Source organism: Anomaloglossus baeobatrachus, chromosome 3 (assembly GCF_048569485.1).
Source record: "Anomaloglossus baeobatrachus isolate aAnoBae1 chromosome 3, aAnoBae1.hap1, whole genome shotgun sequence".
Taxonomy (NCBI): Eukaryota; Metazoa; Chordata; class Amphibia; order Anura; family Aromobatidae; genus Anomaloglossus; species Anomaloglossus baeobatrachus.
In genome coordinates, this window is record NC_134355.1 from 707,025,828 (window position 1) to 707,046,284 (window position 20,457).

General features: G+C 49.6%; 1 protein-coding gene across 1 annotated transcript in view; it reads right to left on the reverse strand.

The window, feature by feature from the left end:
• Nucleotides 1–213: 213 nt before the first annotated feature.
• Nucleotides 214–20,457, reverse strand: part of LOC142297474 (vomeronasal type-2 receptor 26-like) — a 36,360-nt gene continuing 16,116 nt past the window's right edge. The window contains exons 3-5 of the mRNA XM_075341699.1: nt 2,630–2,783; nt 1,254–1,377; nt 214–1,148 (exon numbers count right to left, since the gene is read on the reverse strand). Of these exons, the coding sequence (XP_075197814.1) occupies nt 214–1,148; nt 1,254–1,377; nt 2,630–2,783 (1,213 nt within the window). The remainder of the gene's footprint in view (nt 1,149–1,253; nt 1,378–2,629; nt 2,784–20,457) is intronic.

Genomic DNA, 20,457 nt, shown 5'->3' on the forward strand with positions numbered 1-20,457 from the left:
CAAGCTCAAGGACAGAAAATATTGGAAGTTTAGAACCACCAAGTTTATTGGCATCATATTAAAGAACTGAATCTAGAAGAATGAATGAGCCTGCGATTCACATAATAGGATGATTTGTCTTTTTCCTAGAGATAATCCACACATCAGTGTGTCCTAATATTCTCCTAAGATGTTCAGTCCCATTATGGAAATCATGTTTCATAGGTTCAGGTATCAAAAGTGAACATTACGCTGACCTGATCTGATCTGCTTCCCCCCCAGTAAATGTGATCTTGAGTTTAGCTCTGGCCTCCATAGGATAATGTAGCATTTTGGGAAGAATATGCACCCTAAGAGTCCAGCACTAGAGGTGATTATGGCAAAGATCTCCACAGCCACCATGTATTTCCCTTTGGTGCTCAGATAAGCCGGGATCATGGCGGTCCAGACGCTGCAGAACACCAGCATGCTGAAGGTGATGTTCTTGGCCTCATTAAAACTGTCCGGTAATGTCCGAGCTAAAAAAGCTGTGATAAAACTAATGGCTGCTAATATTCCCATATAACCCAAGACAGAGTAGAAGCCAATAGCAGAACCTTCATTACATTGCACAGTGATCTTTCCCTGAAAGGAGCATGTGTCCAGCTCCAAGAATGGAGGTGCTACAGTCAACCAGCCCATACAGATCACTACTTGAAAGGTGGAACACAATAACACCAGAGAAGTAGACCACTTGCTCTCAATCCAGCGTTTCCAGGAATTTCCTGGCTTGGTGGCTTTGAATGCAATGCAAACCATGACAGTTTTGGCCAAGACACAAGAAACAGCCACTGAGAAGAGGATTCCAAACGAGACCTGACGCAACACACACGTGAGATCCACTGGACGTCCAAGGAACAAGAAGACACAGAGGAAGCTCAGCATGATGGAGACCAAGAGAAGGAAGCTCAGGCTCTTGTTATTGGCCTTCACGATGGCTGAGTCTTGGTAAAAAATAAAAGTGATAAGAATTATGAATGTAAGGAAAGAAAATATAGTAGAAACCAAGGAAATAACCAGGACGATTGTGTCTTCTGTGTAGGAGAGAAATTCCTGCAGCTTCGGAACACAACGATCCTTCTTCTCATTGGGCCAATCAAGATCTGAACATTTCATGCAGGTTTCACTGTCTGGAAATGAGAAGAATATGAGACACAAGCAATAATGAATATTCAGAATCTGATGTGTCATCAATGAATCCTCACTCCATAGGAATAATTTGTAGTGTCTTATACCTGTCATGTTGGAGATTTCTCCTGAGGAGCACTGGACGCAAGCATAGCAGCAGGAAAAGATCCTGGAATTGGAGACTTTCCAGGTTCCTGGTAAACAATGATCTGAACATTGAGACTCGGTGACCTGAAGACATTTAACAGGTTATATAGTCATCTGTTTTTTAAATTAACCTAGAGAGTTATGCTATTTTCTACATTATGTGGAAGATATGAGACAACGGCCACCTGCACAATAAGCCACCAGGCAAGAAAAGCCTTGATAGTGAGCCAAAGAGTTGTAAAGATATGAATGAATCATGTTTTCTGGTCATATGATATTGATCATGTATATTTAGTACAGTGGTAGTAGATATAGACAGGAGAGCACCAAGCATTGTGATTGTGAGAGATGTTGCTTGTGGCCCCCATACCTCCTGGGCACCGTGCTGCTGCACATGTTGGGCCAGTGGTATGGTAGTTTCTGCCTTAATATATTCCACCACATTGGTGAGATACGACATCCAGTATCTCCATGATCAGTTGTTATAATCTCCTGCGGTGGACAGATATAATTCTGAGTTCAGCTGCAGTGTGTGGCTCCGTTCACCATTTCCACCTGGCCGGCTACCACCGCTGGTCTATTTGATGAGCCAAGAAAGGAAAGTTCAAACCTTTTAGGTATTTTCACACATTAAACATCAAGTCCTTTTAATTCAACACAAACGTCCCATTGGCAGCTGGCACTTGAACAGTATCAGGCTTCAGTAGTGAACTTCCCCAATGATACCATGCGGGACATATATTGATCACCTGTAGCAGTTACTATGCTGACAGGGCTAACCTATTGCGTGTACGGCTTCCTCAAGTCTCTTCCATCAGACATTGCCCTGTTCTGGAGTTTTGTGGCCTCTCTAGGTCAGATCTTAAAGCCTTAAGGCCCCGTTACACACCGACATATCTAACAGGTGTGCAGAAAAAGGATAGAGGTATCTGAAGGGGACAGAAGAGTCTGGCACTCAACTCTGGCAAGAGGCAGCATGAATGCTCGACCAAGCCAAGTGTTCCTGTGTCGGGGAGCTGGGTGAGAAGTCTCTATCACCAGCAACACAAGGCGTTTGGGCACCTTAAGAGACGGGTCTCAGTTAAGCTCAAAGAAGAAAGGAAATCTTTCCCAACTCCAGGGAAAGACTTCAATTTTCATGCTATCAATACATACATATCATTGGTGGGTGTTCAGTATATTCCCCCTAGTTCCCTTTTTCTGGAGCAGGGTATCAGCTTTTTGTAAACATGTAACATGTGACTTATCTGAGATGTTGCTTATCGTAACCCCGTCTATCATCTCACATGATTTCTGAAGAATGAAGGTCTTTATTTCGTGACTCCCTAGTCCTCACCTGATTGCTGATGGTCCTCCATAACACCTTCTGTGCTTCAATAGAAAATATGTGGTGCTCGGTGTCTGTGTGACCGATATTCCTAAACGCCTCGCTCCCATTGCTGAACGCTATCCAGTTCACAATACAATATCGGTCAATGAAATCTCCATTTCTAGAAAAATAAGGATTTCCATCATTGTTTCTTTGATTTCCCAGATAGTAGTGGAGCTGTCAGACATTGAAGACAGATAGTTACCAAAAAACACAGAACTGTGCCTGTCCCGAAGTTAAGACCCTGTCACACACAGAGATATATCTGCAGCAGATCTGTGGTTGCAGTGAAATTGTGGACAATCAGTGCCAGGTTTGTGGCTGTGTACAAATGGAACAATATGTCCATGATTTCACTGCAAACACAGATCTGCCAAAGATTTATCTCTGTGTATAAAGTGGCCTTTAGTCAGTCACCGTGGTGGCTGTACGTATCAAAGCCACTTTTCTCTAATGTCCATGATCAATATTTCCTAAAGCGGGCTTTACACGCTGCGATCTCACTAGCGAGATTGCAAGCGATCGTACCCGCCCCAGTCAATTGTGCGACACGGGCATATCGCTGCTTACCCCTGTCACACGTACTTACCTGCCCTGCGACACAGTAGGCGGCCAATAGAAGTGGAGGGGCAGAGATGAGCGGGACGTAACATCCCGCCCACCTCCTTCCTTCCGCATTGTCGGTGGAGGCAGGTAAGGAGATGTTCGTCGCTCCTGCGGTGTCAGACATAGCGATGTGTGCTGCCGCAGGAACGACGAACAACATCGCTAATGAGAGGAAAAGGTTTTTTTGTTTCAGGGCGACCTCTCCATGGCAAACGATTTTCTCCGCTTTTGCAATCGTTTAAGGTCGCACATACAGTCATATGGAAAAGTTTGGGCACCCCTATTAATGTTAACCTTTTTTCTTTATAACAATTTGGGTTTTTGCTATTTCAGTTTCATATCTCTAATAACTGATGGGCTGAGTAATATTTCTGGATTGAAATGAGGTTTATTGTACTAACAGAAAATGTGCAATCTGCATTTAAACAAAATTTGACCGGTGCAAAAGTATGTGCCCCCCTATCAATTTCTTGATTAAAACACTCCTAACTACTTTTTACTGACTTACTAAAGCACTAAATTGGTTTTGTAACCTCATTGAGCTTTGAACTTCATAGGCAGGTGTATCCAATCATGAGAAAAGGTATTTAAGGTGGCCACTTGCAAGTTGTTCTCCTATTTGAATCTCCTATGAAGAGTGGCATCATGGGCTCCTCAAAACAACTCTCAAATGATCTGAAAACAAAGATTATTCAACATAGTTGTTCAGGGGAAGGATACAAAAAGTCTAAGAGATTTAAACTGTCAGTTTCCACTGTGAGGAACATAGTAAGGGAAAGGAAGAACACAGGTACAGTTCTTGTTAAGCCCATAAGTGGCAAGCCAAGAAAAATATCAGAAAGGCAGAGAAGAAGAATGGTGAGAACAGTCAGGGACAATCCACAGACCACCTCCAAAGACCTGCAGCATCATCTTGCTGCAGATGGTGTCAATGGGCATCGGTCAACAATACAGCGCACGTTGCACAAGGAGAAGCTGTATGGGAGAGTGATGCGAAAGAAGCCATTTCTGCATCAGTTATTAGATATATGAAACTGAAATAGCTGTTGCAAAAACCCAAATTGTTATAAAGAAAAAAGGTTAACCTTAATAGGGGTTGTCATGATGTATTTTACCTTCTCACTGTATTTGCTGTAATACTATGTCTTGAGATGTAAGTAACCATACCTTCCCCCCCATCTCCTGTGTCTCTGGGCCCATGATGCAATTATCTCTTGTCCACACAGCCAGGGGAACTTCTCATTGTTTCGTAAGCAGTGGATAACGCCAACTACACAAACCTGTAGACATCTCGGAGCCAACCTTCTAGAATCTTCTAGTGGGCCCAACCATTGCATAGACCCCTACCCTTGAGGGGCGGGCCCACGAGCTCAGACAATTCACTCCTGTTTCTAAATGCAGTTGGGAGCTGAGTTTTGAAGAGGAAGGGAGCAAGATCTGATTCTGCGGACAGATCTCGCCGTCCAGTGGATTGTGTGGGATTTCTGGGACTCTGAAGAGGACTATTTCGTCGTGATCTGGCACTTTGGATTATCGGGAGGTGCCCCCGAATCTGTTTTATTTGGACTTGTCGTGTGCTGTTCCTGTATTCCTGTTAGTAAACCTGTTGGATCATCCTCGGCCTGTTGTCTCTCTTTGCTCTGATGTACACCCCGTCACAAACTGGTGGCAGCAGCGGGATCAGAGCAGAAGAAATGGAGGACAACGGCCAATCAACGTCTGAAACCAGAACCTCAGGATACAGGAACTGGACTGTGGTGAGCCTACAAACAAAGGCCCGTGAATTAGGTGTCGGCTACAAAGGACTCTCTAAGGAGCAACTAATTGAGGCATTGGAAAACGCTTGCCTGCAAGATGGCACCGAGGAACAATTTCCACAGCAAGGGGAGCAAAGACGGGAGCCGGAGGTAAATACCCAAAAAAGTCAATGGGTTGTGTGGTACGAGGAGGAGATGGCCTTGCTGGGAGAGGAGACCACCATAGAATATAAGATGGAGGTCATGCGTGGAGCTAAAGAGAAGGAGCGCAGGATGGAGGAGATGGCATTGCTGGATAAGCAGCTCGCTGTGGAAGCCGCGAGAGGTTCCAGACAGACTGTAACCCCAGCACCCATCATGAGGGAACTTCCCAGGGTGTCCCGCAAAGACTTCAAGCAGTTTAATGAGGCTGCTGGGGACATTGAGGGCTTCTTCCAGGACTTTGAGCATCAGTGTCGATTAATGGAAGTCCCAGAAAGGGAGCGCGTCCGGCATCTGGTTGGGCTCTTAGAGGGTGGAGCTGCTGCAGCCTATAGAGCTATGGACCCTCGGTGGAACTGTGAGTATGCGGATATTAAACAGACTATTCTAGAACATTATGCTGTAATGCCAGACACTTACAGGACTCAGTTCCGTACTTTAGCATGTGATGAGGAAGTGTCCTTCAAGATGTATGCCCACAAACTCAAACATCTGTGGCATCGTTGGCTGGAGGCAGAGGAGGCCTTAACCTTGGAGACCGTCCTCCAGGTCCTCCTAAAAGAGCAGTTTTACTTCAAGTGCCCCGCTGAGATCCGGGAATGGGTGCGTGAAAGGAGACCTGCCACTGTGGAGGAAGCTGCAGCTCTAGCTGATGAGGCTCTCACCATCAAGCCTCAGTGGAAAAAACTACCCAGTGAGAAAAAAACCACCAACCCCCCAACGCTGGCGGCCCCTGGTCCTTCTGGCCCCAATGTTCACCATCACCCTAGACCGTCAACTCATGGGGACCTTCGTGTGACTGTGCCTCGCATTACTCATGCTCCACCTTTGGGAATACGACGTGGAGGAAGAATCCCAGAGCGCAGATGTTATGGGTGTGGGCAGCCTGGGCACATGCAATTCCAATGTCCAGGTGTTCGGAGACAGAACAGCTACACACCGCCTTTGCCTGTTCATTATCTACAGACACCTTCACCAGGAGAAGAGCTGGATTCTGTGCCTGATGACTTGCCAAGTGACTCAGATATCCTGGCTCCCCTACCCGGAGTCTATGGGGTGCGAGCTCCAGCCACCTGTTCTTCTGAACTTCAGGACAAACATCTACAGGAGGTCGTGCTGGATGGCCAAAAAGTTGTTGGCTTCCGTGACACTGGGGCTTTCCTCACCATAGCCGATTCCTGAGTAATTCAACCACAAGCAATTCAAAAGGGACCAGGAATTGCCATTGAACTGGCAGGAGGTACCCAGAGATATATTCCAAGAGCGAGTGTGACCCTGGAATATGGCTTTGGGGCAAAACAATGTGTGGTCGGTGTGATGAGCGGCCTCCCTGCAGACGTTCTTCTAGGAAATGATGTGGGGAATCTTCATTGCCACTTTGTCGGTGCGGTAACCAGAAGTCAAGCCAAGAGAGCAGCCCATGTGGACGTGTACAACCCATCCATGGAAATGAGGCCACCAGAACTGCCATTACAGCCGGTGAGTGATTCTTCTTGTGGGGATAATATGAATGTTACTTGGGATAAAGTTCAGTTTAGACAAGAAGTAGAGACTGACCCCACCCTTGCTAGTTTTAGAGCCCGAGCTGAACTAGGGCAGCTAGGGGAGAACGGAGAAAGAATTATCAGAGAAAATGGACTTCTGTATCGGGTTGCCAATGCCGACTCCCTAGATAAGCCCTGGACTTATAGCAAACAGCTGATTGTTCCTCAGAAGTACAGAATTCCCCTATTACACCTGGCTCATGACATTCCTACGGCTGGCCATCAAGGCAAAACCCGCACCGAGAGACGATTGACTCAAACTTTTTATTGGCCGGGGATTTCCCAAGCAGTGGCGCATTTCTGCCGAACTTGTGACATATGTCAGCGTAGAGGGCGACCCGGAGATCACCCAAAGGCACCGCTGCAACCGCTCCCTATAATAGAAGAACCCTTTCAAAGAGTAGCTGTTGATATCATTGGACCTCTGGCTAAACCAAGTAAATCTGGAAAGCAGTACATTCTCACTGTTGTGGACTATGCCACCCGATATCTAGAAGCCGTGGCCTTGTCAAGTATCTCTGCAGCCAAGGTGGCCGAGGCCTTGGTTATTATTTTTACCAGAGTAGGATTCCCCAGTGAGATCTTGTCGGACCAAGGCTCCCAGTTTATGTCAGAGTTGGTCCAGTGTCTGTGGCGCACCTGTGGAGTACGAGCGATCCGAACGACCCCGTATCATCCCCAAACAAATGGACTTTGTGAACGATTCAACGGCACTCTGAAGAATATGCTGAGGGCCTTCACGGACCGAGATTCAGACTGGGAGAAGTACCTACCCCATCTCTTGTTTGCCTATCAGGAAGTTCCCCAGGAGTCCACTGGGTTCTCCCCCTTTGAACTACTCTATGGAAGAAAGGTCCGAGGACCCTTAACCCTGCTCAAGGAATACTGGGAGGGGTAAGTTGAAGATACAGGAACCCCTGTTGTCCCTTATGTCCTAAAGCTGCGAGAAACCCTGGCCCAACTTGCTATTTTTGCCCAGAGTCATTTGCGTATGGCTCAAACCAGACAGAAGACATGGTATGACCGTAAAGCACGCTATCGGGAGTTTGTAGAAGGACAACAAGTCTTAATGATTGTTCCCCATCGGCAGAATAAACTGCAGACCACATGGGAGGGTCTCTTCCGGGTTCTCAGAAAAATGAATGATACCAATTACCTTCTTGCTTTAGATGATCAGGGGCTAAGGCAAAAGACTGTCCATGTGAATATGATTAAGGAGTACCATGACCGGAACATTCCAATGATAGCAAGCTGTCGGTTGGCTTCAGAAGATGGTCAAGAGGATGAGGACTCTCTACCTGATCTCGTGGAAGCAGCGAGAGCCCCATCCACTGTGGAACAGGTTCCCCTGGGAGATTACCTGGACTCCTTACAGAAAATCCAGATGCTGGAAGTGCTTCAACAGAGACGGGCTGCTTTCTCATCCCAACCAGGTCGAACCACCGTCACCCAACATCATGTGGACACTCAGGGCATCCGTCCCATACAACTGGCTCCTTACCGGGACCCTGAATCAGTTCGAAACACCATGCAGCACGAACTGGAGGAGATGTTACAGCTTGGGGTAATCCAGGCCTCCCATAGCCCTTGGGCCTCCCCTGTGGTGTTAGTACCCAAGAAGGATGGGAGTACTCGATTTTGTGTGGACTATCAGCGACTAAACGACCATACCGTCGGCGATCCTTACCCAATGCCTCGTATTGACGAACTTCTAGACCGACTGGCTGGGTCCCGATATGTCACTACCTTGGATCTCAGTAAGGGATACTGGCAGATCCCTCTAACGGATGAAGGGAGAGAACGGTCCGCTTTTATAACCCCCTTTGGTCTGTATGAATTTCTAAGCATGCCTTTTGAAATGAAAAATGCCCCGGCCACCTTCCAGAGAATGGTGGATCAGATCCTCCGGGGATGTGGTGACTTTGCTTGTGCCTACTTGGATGATATCGCCGTCTTCAGCCACACATGGGAGGAACATCTGAATCAAGTAGCCATTATTTTGGACCTGATTCTTGCAGCCGGCCTAACTATTCGACCCGATAAATGCCAATTGGGGATGGGGGAAGTCTAGTACCTAGGGCATAGAGTGGGAGGAGGGAAGCTCCGTCCTGAGCCTGCCAAAATCCAGGCTATTAGAGACTAGCCTGTACCCCAAACTAAGAAACAAGTTATGGCTTTTCTGGGCACTGCCAGTTATTACCGAAAATTTGTTTCTCATTTCAGTACTGTGGCCAAGCCTCTTACCGACCTGACCAAGAAAACAATGCCCCGGCTGGTGATCTGGACTCCAGCCTGTGATGAGGCTTTTAACCGGCTGAAGGATGCTCTGGTCTGCGATCTTGTCCTGGCTGCTCCAGACTACAAGAGGAGATTCATTGTGCAAACGGACGCCTCTGCTTATGGACTGGGAGCTGTCCTCAGCCAGGTGAATGCAGCCGGGGAGGAGCACCCCATTGCCTACCTCAGCAGGAAACTGCTGGACCGAGAAGTGGCCTATGCAACTGTTGAAAAAGAATGTCTGGCTGTAGTGTGGGCCCTTAAGAAACTACGGCCTTATCTGTATGGACGGGAATTCACTGTGGTTACTGATCACAATCCCCTCACCTGGCTGAACAGAGTCTCTGGGGACAATGGACGCTTATTACGATGGAGCCTGGCTCTGTAGCCCTATAACTTTACCATACAATATAGAAGGGGCAGCCAACACCAAAATGCAGATGGACTGTCCAGGCAAGAGGAGCCTTGAGTCCTGTCAGCCATGCCTGCGTGTACTTAACCAGTGACCTGTAGAGGTCCCTAGTACGTACACAAGTTGGGAGGGGAAGGAATTGTCATGATGTATTTTACCTTCTCACTGTATTTGCTGTAATATTATGTCTTGGGATGTAAGTAACCATACCTTCCCCCCCATCTCCTGTGTCTCTGGGCCCATAATGCAATTATCTCTTGTCCACACAGCCAGGGGAACTTCTCATTGTTTCGTAAGCAGTGGATAACGCCAACTACACAAACCTGTAGACATCTCGTAGCCAACCTTCTAGAATCTTCTAGTGGGCCCAACCATTGCATAGACCCCTACCCTTGAGGGGCGGGCCCACGAGCTCAGACAATTCACTCCTGTTTCTAAATGCAGTTGGGAGCTGAGTTTTGAAGAGGAAGGGAGCAAGATCTGATTCTGCGGACAGATCTCGCCGTCCAGTGGATTGTGTGGGATTTCTGGGACTCTGAAGAGGACTATTTCGTCGTGATCTGGCACTTTGGATTATCGGGAGGTGCCCCCGAATCTGTTTTATTTGGACTTGTCGTGTGCTGTTCCTGTATTCCTGTTAGTAAACTTGTTGGATCATCCTCGGCCTGTTGTCACTCTTTGCTCTGATGTACACCCCGTCACAGGGGTGCCCAAACTTTTTCATATTACTGTAAGTGTCACACGCTGCGATATCGTTAATGACGCCGGATATGCGTCACAAACAATGTGACCCCGACGATAATTCATTAACGATATCGTAGCGTGTAAAGCCCGCTTAATGATTCCCAATCCAATCCTCAAAGATCCCCAAAAGATTTGTGTTTTAAAGACACCAGCTCTGAAGCTGGTGAGATCACTGGATCCTAGGAGCCCCTTAAATGTCTGCCACCCTGCAGAGGCTGCCTATTAGCACTGGACAATGCACAGTTCTGGCCCACAGTGATCCTGAGAACCGGTGCTGTGAAGCTGATGAGATCTCTGGACCCTAGGAGCCCCTAAGCTTCTGCCACCCTGCAGAGGCTGCTTATTAGCATTGGACACTGCTCAGTTCTGGCCCCAGTGATCCTGAGAACCCGTTCTCTGAAGCTGGTGATGTGATGCCCTGGCTTATCAGGTCGTCACAGGGTATTGTGCAATCTGCCCTCCTGTACAATATCCACCTCCTCCTTGGTTATGGACTCCTAACCATTGGTGTTGCCAAGAACAGCTAATTAAAATCCTAGGAACACTCTGCACCACACCCACCAGACACACCAGTGTACAGCCTGAGTGGAATAGGGTCGCCCACGTGGGGGGTTGGTTAAGGGAGGGTCAGGAGTTTTAGGATACAGTAGTTGGAGAGTGACTCTCGAGAGGAGAGGTCACGGAGCGGTGAAGTGTTGGAGGAGAGAGAGAGGAGAGGACAGGAGCTGGGCTCCTTGAGACTACTAGGTGGCAGACGTTGGTCTGACCCTGGTAAGGGCTGGAACCCTGGTCGCAGGGGATCGTGACAAGGGGCACGGACTGTCGAGGAGGACAGCCGGCGGCCTTGTGCCATCACCGGGCAGGGGCCAGGGCATGTCGGGGTACGTGGACCCTAGGTCAGGAAGAAGCTACAGGCATCTTGACAATTTACCCGACGAGGACAGAGCCTTCAAGATCAGGGTACTAGGGGGATAGGACTTTCCACTCATACGGTCCAGAAAATCCCAAGCGTGCATCCTGAGAGCAAGCTCACCCAGTTAGCCATACTGGTGAGCGGGACCCAACTAGTTTAATACTATAGGGACCAACTAGAAGACAAGGTGCCAAGGAAAAGGTCACAGACTAACAGGCAACACCAACGGGCACGGGATCCAGGCATGCTCCCTCCAAGTGGGAGCGGTACTCGCAACTACAGCGGTTGTACTTCCCTTTACCACACGCCACGGTGGCGTCACCAACTTCAAACACACTCCCCCGAGTAAATATCCCCCTTTTTATTCTGAGTGGCCGCACGACCCCGACCCCCGGGTCCGGAGATCCCTCGAGCCACCGCGGATCCGGATCCGAGCAGCCCGGCTGCTGACGCGGGGGCGGCACAGTGAGATCACTGGTTCTTAGGAGCCCCTAAGCTTCTGCCACCCTGTAGAGGCTGCTTATTAGCATTGGACACTGCACAGTTCGGGGCCCCAGTGAACCTGAACCTGTGTTCTGAAGAGCCCCTTGAAAATGGAGCAGTAATTGATCGTGCACCCTGCTGCACTATTCATTCTTATTGGGACCACCGGAGATAAAGCTTGGCACTTCCATAACAATTAATGGAGTACAGTGCACATGATCAACCACCGTTTTATTCAAACAGGAATCTTCAGAGCCCCAGTTCTTGGGATTTCTGGGGGTCCCAGCACTCAGACCCCCAGGGATATAGAGGTCATCATACACTATTCTCTGGATAAAGGGTAACCCCCAAATATAAAGATTCCCATTTATGTACTCTGACAAACCCTTAGATAAAATACGGCCTCGGATGTAGTCTACATAGATACAGATGGTTGACCTCGGGGAGATCAACATCCAACACCGCGGAAACACCATCACGTGTTTCTCAACACAGTCACACTAGAACAAGGCCCCCTAGGAAAATATGCAAAACAAGAATGCCCTCCACACTGATGAGGGGCAAATACCCCGAAACAGCTTTCTGTGGATGGATACCATGTTTTGGCATAGGCGGTTTCCTTGACTGGAGACTGCCCTTCCCGTGGTTGTTCCTTCCCGGCGAAAGACCTGGCTAATTTTTTTCCAGCTTTGAGAAACATGTGATGGTGTCTCTGCGGCATTCTTGTTTCGGGATGTAGTCTATGCAGTATATCATAAAAGTGAGTACACCTCTCACATTTCTGGAAATATTTTATTATATTTTTTCATGGGACAACACTGAAGATTTGACACTTGATATTGTCAGTGAGCAGCTTGTATAACAGTGGAAATTTGGTGTCCTCTAAGTAACTCAGTACACAGCCATTGATGTCAAAACCAATGGCAACAAAAGTGAGTACACTCCTAAGGCTGCTTTCACACATCCGGTTTTTGCAGTGCGGCTAAATCCGACTCTAAAACCTATGCAACGGATGCGCATCCGTAGCATAAGTTTTTTACATGCGGCCCGATCGTTTTTTTCCGGTTGCGACATGCTACTGAGCATGCACAGTGCAAAAAAACGCATGCGGTGGCTGGATGCGGTTTTTGCCGCATCGCGCTGCATCTGGCATCCATAGGCATGCATTGGAAAAAGCGCCGCATCGGCAGGATGCGGCGCGATGCTTTTTTTTGCCGGACAAAAAAATGTGCCAGGCAACGTTCCATCCAGCCACCGCATGGGCTAAATATGCCGCATCCGGAAAAAACCAGACCGAACGCAAGGCCATGCGGCACAATCCGGCACTAATGAAAGTCTATGTGGAAAAAACGCAACTGGCGGCAAAAAAAACCCGGTTGCGTTTTTTCTGCAAAGAGCCAGATTGTGCCGCACAGCAAAAACCGGATGTGTGAAAGCAGCCTAAGTGAAAATGGCCTAATTCTGCCCTTGGTGTGAATATCTTTTGTGACCGCCATTATTTTCCAGCACAGCCTTATCTCTCTTGGGCCTGGAGGTCACTAGATCTTCACAGGAGCCACTGGATACGCTTTCTTCTCCATAACAACATCCCGGAGTTGGTGGATGTTACAGACCTCGCTCTTCTCCACCTTCCGCGTGATGATGCCCCACAGATGCTCCATAGGGTTTAGGTCTGGAGACACTTGGCCAGTCCAGCACCTTCACCCTCCATTTCATTAGGGAGGCAGTGGTGGTCTTGGTGGTATTTGGGGGTTGTTATGGTGGAATATGAAGGGAGGGGATCCTGCTCTGCTTTAGTGTCACAGGACATGTTGGCATACATGGTTCCCCCAATGATCTGTAGCCCCCCACAGCCAGCAACACTTATGCAGCCCCAAACCATGACCCTCCTCCACCATGCCTGACTGTAGGCAGGACATGAATTACTGGAACATGTCATCCTGTGTCTGACACCATCTGAACCAAATAAGTTTATCTTGGTCAGACACAGGACGACATGTTCCAGTAATTCATGTCCTTAGTCTGCTTGTCTTCAGCAAACTGTTTGCAGCTTCCTTGTGCATTATCTTTAGGAGGGGCTTCCTTCTGAGATGACAGCTATGCACAACAATGTGTTGCAGTGTGCAGCGTATGGTATGAGCACTGACAGGTGGACCTCCACCCCTGTAACCTCTGCAGTGTGCAGCATATGGTCTGAGCACTGACAGGTGGACCCCCCCACCCATGCAACCTCTGCAGCAATGTTGGCAGCATTCATACATCTATTTTGAACAGATGACCTCTGCATACGTTGCTGAGCCCGTGCACTCAGCTTCTATGGTCGGCCATGGTGAGGCCTGTTATGAGTGGATCCTGTCTTGTTATCCACTGTATGTTCTTGGCCACCATACTGCAGCTCCGTGTCAGGGTGGTGCAGTCTTCTTATAGCCTCAGCCATCTTTGTGTTGAGCAACAATTCCTTTTTTCAGATCCTCAGAGAATTCTTGGCCATGAGGAGCCATGTTGAGTTGACCTTCCAGTGACCAGTATGAGAATGTGTGAGTGATAACACCGAATGTAACCCCCCTGCCCCCTTCACACCGGAGACCTTGTAATACTAATGAGTCACATGACACCGAGGAGGGAAAATGGCTGATTGGGCACAATTTGGCAATTTTCTCAAAGCAGTGTACTCACTTTTGTTGATAGCGGTTAGACATTAATGGCTGTGTTGAGTAATATTTAGAGGGTACCAAATTTACACTGATACTCAAGCCATACACTGACTACTGTACACTGTATAAAAGTGTCAGATCTTCAGTGTTGTCCCAGGAAAAGACATCATAAAATATTTACACATATGTGAGAGGTGTATTTACTTTTGTGATATACTGTAAATATAAGGGTAAGGACAAGGGTAAGGCTTTGAATATTCTGTATTTATACTGTACTAGTTTTCATTGAGTCACTGTTACTAATGGGACTCCACAGGTTTCAGTATTGGAAATTTGACAGTTGTAAATAGGGCATCACAGGGGGCAGTTGTCAGTGAAGCATAGAGGGGTCAGTATTGGGCCCTCTTCTTTTTAATATACTTATTAATGAACTTGTAGAGGGAATACAGAGTAGAATTTTTGCAGATGTTACTAAATCTGTGCGGAAGGCCAGTGCAAAGGTCAGACGTTTTTTTCCTTGTGTAGTGATGGGTAATTGATTGAGTATACATCTGGTTGGGATCATACAGTTAGGTCCAGAAATATTTGGACAGTGACACAATTTTGGCGAGTTGGGTTCTGCATGCCACCACATTGGATTTGAAATGAAACCTCTACAACAGAATTCAAGTGCAGATTGTAACGTTTAATTTGAAGGTTTGAACAAAAATATCTGATAGAAATAGTAGGAATTGTCACATTTCTTTACAAACACTCCACATTTTAGGAGGTCAAAAGTAATTGGACAAATAAACCAAACCCAAAAAAAAAAATTTATTTTCAATATTTTGTTGCGAATCCTTTGGAGGCAATCACTGCCTTAAGTCTGGAACCCATGGACATCACCAAACGCTGGGTTTCCTCCTTCTTAATGCTTTGCCAGGCCTTTACAGCCGCAGCCTTCAGGTCTTGCTTGTTTGTGGGTCTTTCCGTCTTAAGTCTGGATTTGAGCAAGTGAAATGCATGCTCAATTGGGTTAAGATCTGATTATTGACTTGGCCATTGCAGAAGGTTCCACTTTTTTGCACTCATGAACTCCTGGGTAGCTTTGGCTGTATGCTTGGGGTCATTGTCCATCTGTACTATGAAGCGCCGTCCGATCAACTTTGTGGCATTTGGCTGAATCTGGGCTGAAAGTATATCCCGGTACACTTCAGAATTCATCCGGCTACTCTTGTCTGCTGTTATGTCATCAATAAACACAAGTGACCCAGTGCCATTGAAAAGCCATGCATGCCCATGCCATCACGTTGCCTCCACCATGTTTTACAGAGGATGTGGTGTGCCTTGGATCATGTGCCGTTCCCTTTCTTCTCCAAACTTTTTTCTTCCCATCATTCTGGTACAGGTTGATCTTTGTCTCATCTGTCCATAGAATACTTTTCCAGAACTGAGCTGGCTTCATGAGGTGTTTTTCAGCAAATGTAACTCTGGCCTGTCTATTTTTGGAATTGATGAATGGTTTGCATCTAGATGTGAACCCTTTGTATTTACTTTCATGGAGTCTTCTCTTTACTGTTGACTTAGAGACAGATACACCTACTTCACTGAGAGTGTTCTGGACTTCATGATGTTGTGAACGGGTTCTTCTTCACCAAGGAAAGTATGCGGCGATCATCCACCACTGTTGTCATCCGTGGACGCCCAGGCCTTTTTGAGTTCCCAAGCTCACCAGTCAATTCCTTTTTTCTCAGAATGTACCCGACTGTTGATTTTGCTACTCCAAGCATGTCTGCTATCTCTCTGATGGATTTTTTTCTTTTTTTTCAGCCTCAGGATGTTCTGCTTCACCTCAATTGAGAGTTCCTTAGACCGCATGTTGTCTGGTCACAGCAACAGCTTCCAAATGAAAAACCACACACCTGTAATCAACCCCAGACCTTTTAACTACTTTATTGATTACAGGTTAACGAGGGAGACGCCTCCAGAGTTAATTGCAGCCCTTAGAGTCCCTTGTCCAATTACTTTTGGTCCCTTGAAAAAGAGGAGGCTATGCATTACAGAGCTATGATTCCTAAACCCTTTCTCCGATTTGGATGTGAAAACTCTCATATTGCAGCTGGGAGTGTGCACTTTCAGCCCATATTATATATAGAATTGTATTTCTGAACATGTTTTTGTAAACAGCTAAAATAACAAAACTTGTGTCACTGTCCAAATATTTCTGGACCTAACTGTATATGAGAGAATCTTTGGGTCCATACATCTCTAGGAAGTAATTGATCTTTTCTTTTTCTTTTTTGCATTGGAGGGAAGTGATGAAGATCACACATTTTCTTCATTCTGTAGTAAGAACTCTATATATCTGTATTAATATAATTAAATACAAATTATATTATTATTATACAAATTTATTGTATATGCCATTTTGCAATTCTGCTGAATTGATGAGCGACTGAATGTAATTAAGTTTTGATCAATAAACTTTTTACATTTTGATATTGTGTCTGTCTTTCATTTAAAATAACCAATATAAAACACAAACTTTATACATGGGTGTTATAAAAGATGCTTTATAGCATGAAGCGCGTAGTAGTATAATTGGCCGTATACATAATATGCCCAATCAATTACACTATCAGAATTACTTCTGATCATAATCACTGAATAAAAGCCCAAGACAATTCCCTATCAGGATTACATACAGATTGCTGAATCAAACTCCTAATCAAAAGCCTATAAAATACTGGGAATGTAGAAAGCAACTGCCAGATGGAATGTTAGTGGAGGGGCGCAGTGTGTGCGGAGGGCAAGAGGGGGAGGGGCGCTGTGTGCGGAGGGAGAGAGGGGGAGGGGCGCTGTGTGTGGAGGGAGAGAGGGGGAGGGGCGCTGTGTGTGGAGGGAGAGAGGGGGAGGGGCGCTGTGTGTGGAGGGCAAGAGGGGGAGGGGCGCTGTGTGCGGAGGGAGAGAGGGGGATGGGCGCAGTGTGCGGAGGGCAAGAGAGGGAGGGGCGCTGTGTGCGGAGGGAGAGAGGGGGAGGGGCGCTGTGTGTGGAGGGAGAGAGGGGGAGGGGCGCTGTGTGTGGAGGGCAAGAGGGGGAGGGGCGCTGTGTGCGGAGGGAGAGAGGGGGAGGGGCGCAGTGTGCGGAGGGCAAGAGAGGGAGGGGCGCTGTGTGCGGAGGGAGAGAGGGGGAGGGGCGCTGTGTGTGGAGGGAGAGAGGGGGAGGGGCGCTGTGTGTGGAGGGCAAGAGGGGGAGGGGCGCTGTGTGCGGAGGGAGAGAGGGGGAGGGGCGCAGTGTGCGGAGGGCAAGAGAGGGAGGGGCGCTGTGTGCGGAGGGAGAGAGGGGGAGGGGCGCTGTGTGTGGAGGGAGAGAGGGGGAGGGGGAGGGGCGCTGTGTGTGGAGGGCAAGAGGGGGAGGGGCGCTGTGTGCGGAGGGAGAGAGGGGGAGGGGCGCAGTGTGCGGAGGGCAAGAGAGGGAGGGGCGCTGTGTGCGGAGGGAGAGAGGGGGAGGGGCGCTGTGTGTGGAGGGAGAGAGGGGGAGGGGCGCTGTGTGTGGAGGGCAAGAGGGGGAGGGGCGCTGTGTGCGGAGGGAGAGAGGGGGAGGGGCGCAGTGTGCGGAGGGCAAGAGGGGGAGGGGCGCTGTGTGCGGAGGGAGAGAGGGGGAGGGGCGCTGTGTGTGGAGGGCAAGAGGGGGAGGGGCACTGTGTGCGGAGGGAGAGAGGGGGAGGGGCGCAGTGTGCGGAGGGCAAGAGGGGGAGGGGCGCTGTGTGCGGAGGGAGAGAGGGGGAGGGGCGCTGTGTGTGGAGGGAGAGAGGGGCGCAGTGTGTGCGGAGGGCAAGAGAGGGAGGGGCGCTGTGTGCGGAGGGAGAGAGGGGGAGGGGCGCAGTGTGCGGAGGGCAAGAGGGGGAGGGGCGCTGTGTGCGGAGGGAGAGAGGGGGAGGGGCGCTGTGTGCGGAGGGAGAGAGGGGGAGGGGCGCAGTGTGCGGAGGGCAAGAGGGGGAGGGGCGCTGTGTGCGGAGGGAGAGAGGGGGAGGGGCGCTGTGTGTGGAGGGAGAGAGGGGCGCAGTGTGTGCGGAGGGAGAGAGGGGGAGGGGCGCTGTGTGCGGAGGGAGAGAGGGGGAGGGGTGCTGTGTGTGCGGAGGGCAAGAGGGGGAGGGGCGCTGTGTGCGGAGGGAGAGAGGGGGAGGGGCGCTGTGTGTGCGGAGGGAGAGAGGGGGAGGGGCGCAGTGTGTGCGGAGGGCAAGAGGGGGAAGGGCGTAGTGTGTGCGGAGGGCAAGAGGGGGAGGGGCGCTGTGTGTGCGGAGGGAGAGAGGGGGAGGGGTGCTGTGTGTGCGGAGGGCAAGAGGGGGAGGGGCACTGTGTGTGCGGAGGGAGAGAGGGGGAGGGGCGCAGTGTGTACGGAGGGAGAGAGGTTGAGGGGCGCTGTGTGTGCGGAGGGAGAGAAGGGGAGGGGCGCTGTGTGTGCGGAGGGAGAAAGGTTGAGGGGCGCTGTGTGTGCGGAGGGAGAGAGGGGGAGGGGCGCTGTGTGTGCGGAGGGAGAGAGGGGGAGGGGCGCTGTGTGTGCGGAGGGAGAGAGGGGGAGGGGCGCTGTGTGTGCGGAGGGAGAGAGGGGAAGGGACAAAACCCACACTTTGATACACTTTGATAGGGGCGTGGTACCTGTCAAATTTCTTTTGACGAGACATGTGTAACCCCTACTACTCACGCTACTCCCTTGGGCGGAGTTCTCCCATAATCATCACGTCAGTGAATCCTCCTCTAGCTCTCCCTTTCATATTGTCTATGGTCTTCAGCCTTCCGTCCCATTACCGGTATCCTCTACGTCTGATGTTCCCACTGCAGATGCCCTGTCCAGAGACTTCTCTAATATATGGAGTACTGTCAAAACCTCCCTTGAACGTGCTTGCGCCCAGATGAAGAAACATGCGGACAAGAGACGCCTTGATCCTCCTCGCTTCTCTCCTGGGGATTTGGTGTGGCTTTCCTCCAAATACATCCGGTTGAAGAGTCCATCTTACAAGTTGGGTCCGCGGTACATCGGTCCTTTCAAGGTCATCAACAGGATCAATGAGGTCTCATACAAACTTCAGCTCCCAGCCACGATGCGGACCCCTAACTCCTTCCACGTGTCCTTGCTCAAGCCGTTCATCCTTGGTCCCTACTCCTCTGATACCGGTACTCCTCCTCCCATTGCTGACAATGATGTGTACGCGGTAAGAGACATAGTGGCCATGAAGAGAGTGCGGGGTAAGCAGTTCTTTCTTGTTGATTGGGAGGGATACGGTCCCGAAAACCGGTCCTGGGAACCCCGGGAGAACATTGCTGCTCCTCTGCTACGCGACTTCTTGTCCCGGTTAGGGGGGCGTGAGGGAGGGGTTACTGTCACACTCCCCGGATCCCGGCGCCGCCTGTCAATCACCGCTCCGGTCCCCGGTCCTCCTGCCCGCGGCTGCCCCTCTCATTCCGACTCCTCTGCATCCTCCATGCCTCCCATCCGCCGGTCCCGGCGTTCCGCTGTGTCCCAGGACTCTGTGCCTGGCTCCCCTGCATCTCCTCCACCTTCCTCTCTGCTTCCTGCACTGGTCTCCAGCACTCGGGCCTCGCGCATGCGCATTAGGGCGCAGGTGCGCTCACTCACCTCTTCTTAAAGGGCCAGCGTCCCTGGAACAGGATATGGCTGATTACAGGTAGAAGGTATTTAAGACTTCCTTTTCCACGTGGGCGGTGCCTGTTCAACGTGTCCCTGTAGCTAGATGTTCAGGTCTGTGCCTTGTACTCAGATTAACCCTGTCTCTTCTGCACTGCCCGTCTGCCGTCCCGACTGTGTCCAGCTTGCCGGTTTCCCAGGAGGTGTCCCGGTGACTGTCTGCTGTGGATCCTGCCATCTTCCGTCAGCTTGAACCCGTCACCAATCCTGGATTCCACCTGGATACTTCAGCCTGCACGTCCCGCTGAATCCGAATCCCGTCTGCTGTTAGTACTCGGCACCTGTACCTGGTTCCAGTCATCCGTCCTGCCTACGGTTCCCGTTGGACTAATAGTCCTCTCCCGTACAGACTTCTGAAGGGTCCGATTTCCGTACCCCTAGTGTTCCGGCTACCGTGCATCTAGGCCCTCTGGAGGGGTGATCGGACAGTCCCTGTATAGGGGTTCACTCCTGGTTGCCTCTCTGGGGGAATCCGGTGCTCGGTCCCGTGGATCCACCTCCAGTACGTTACACATGTC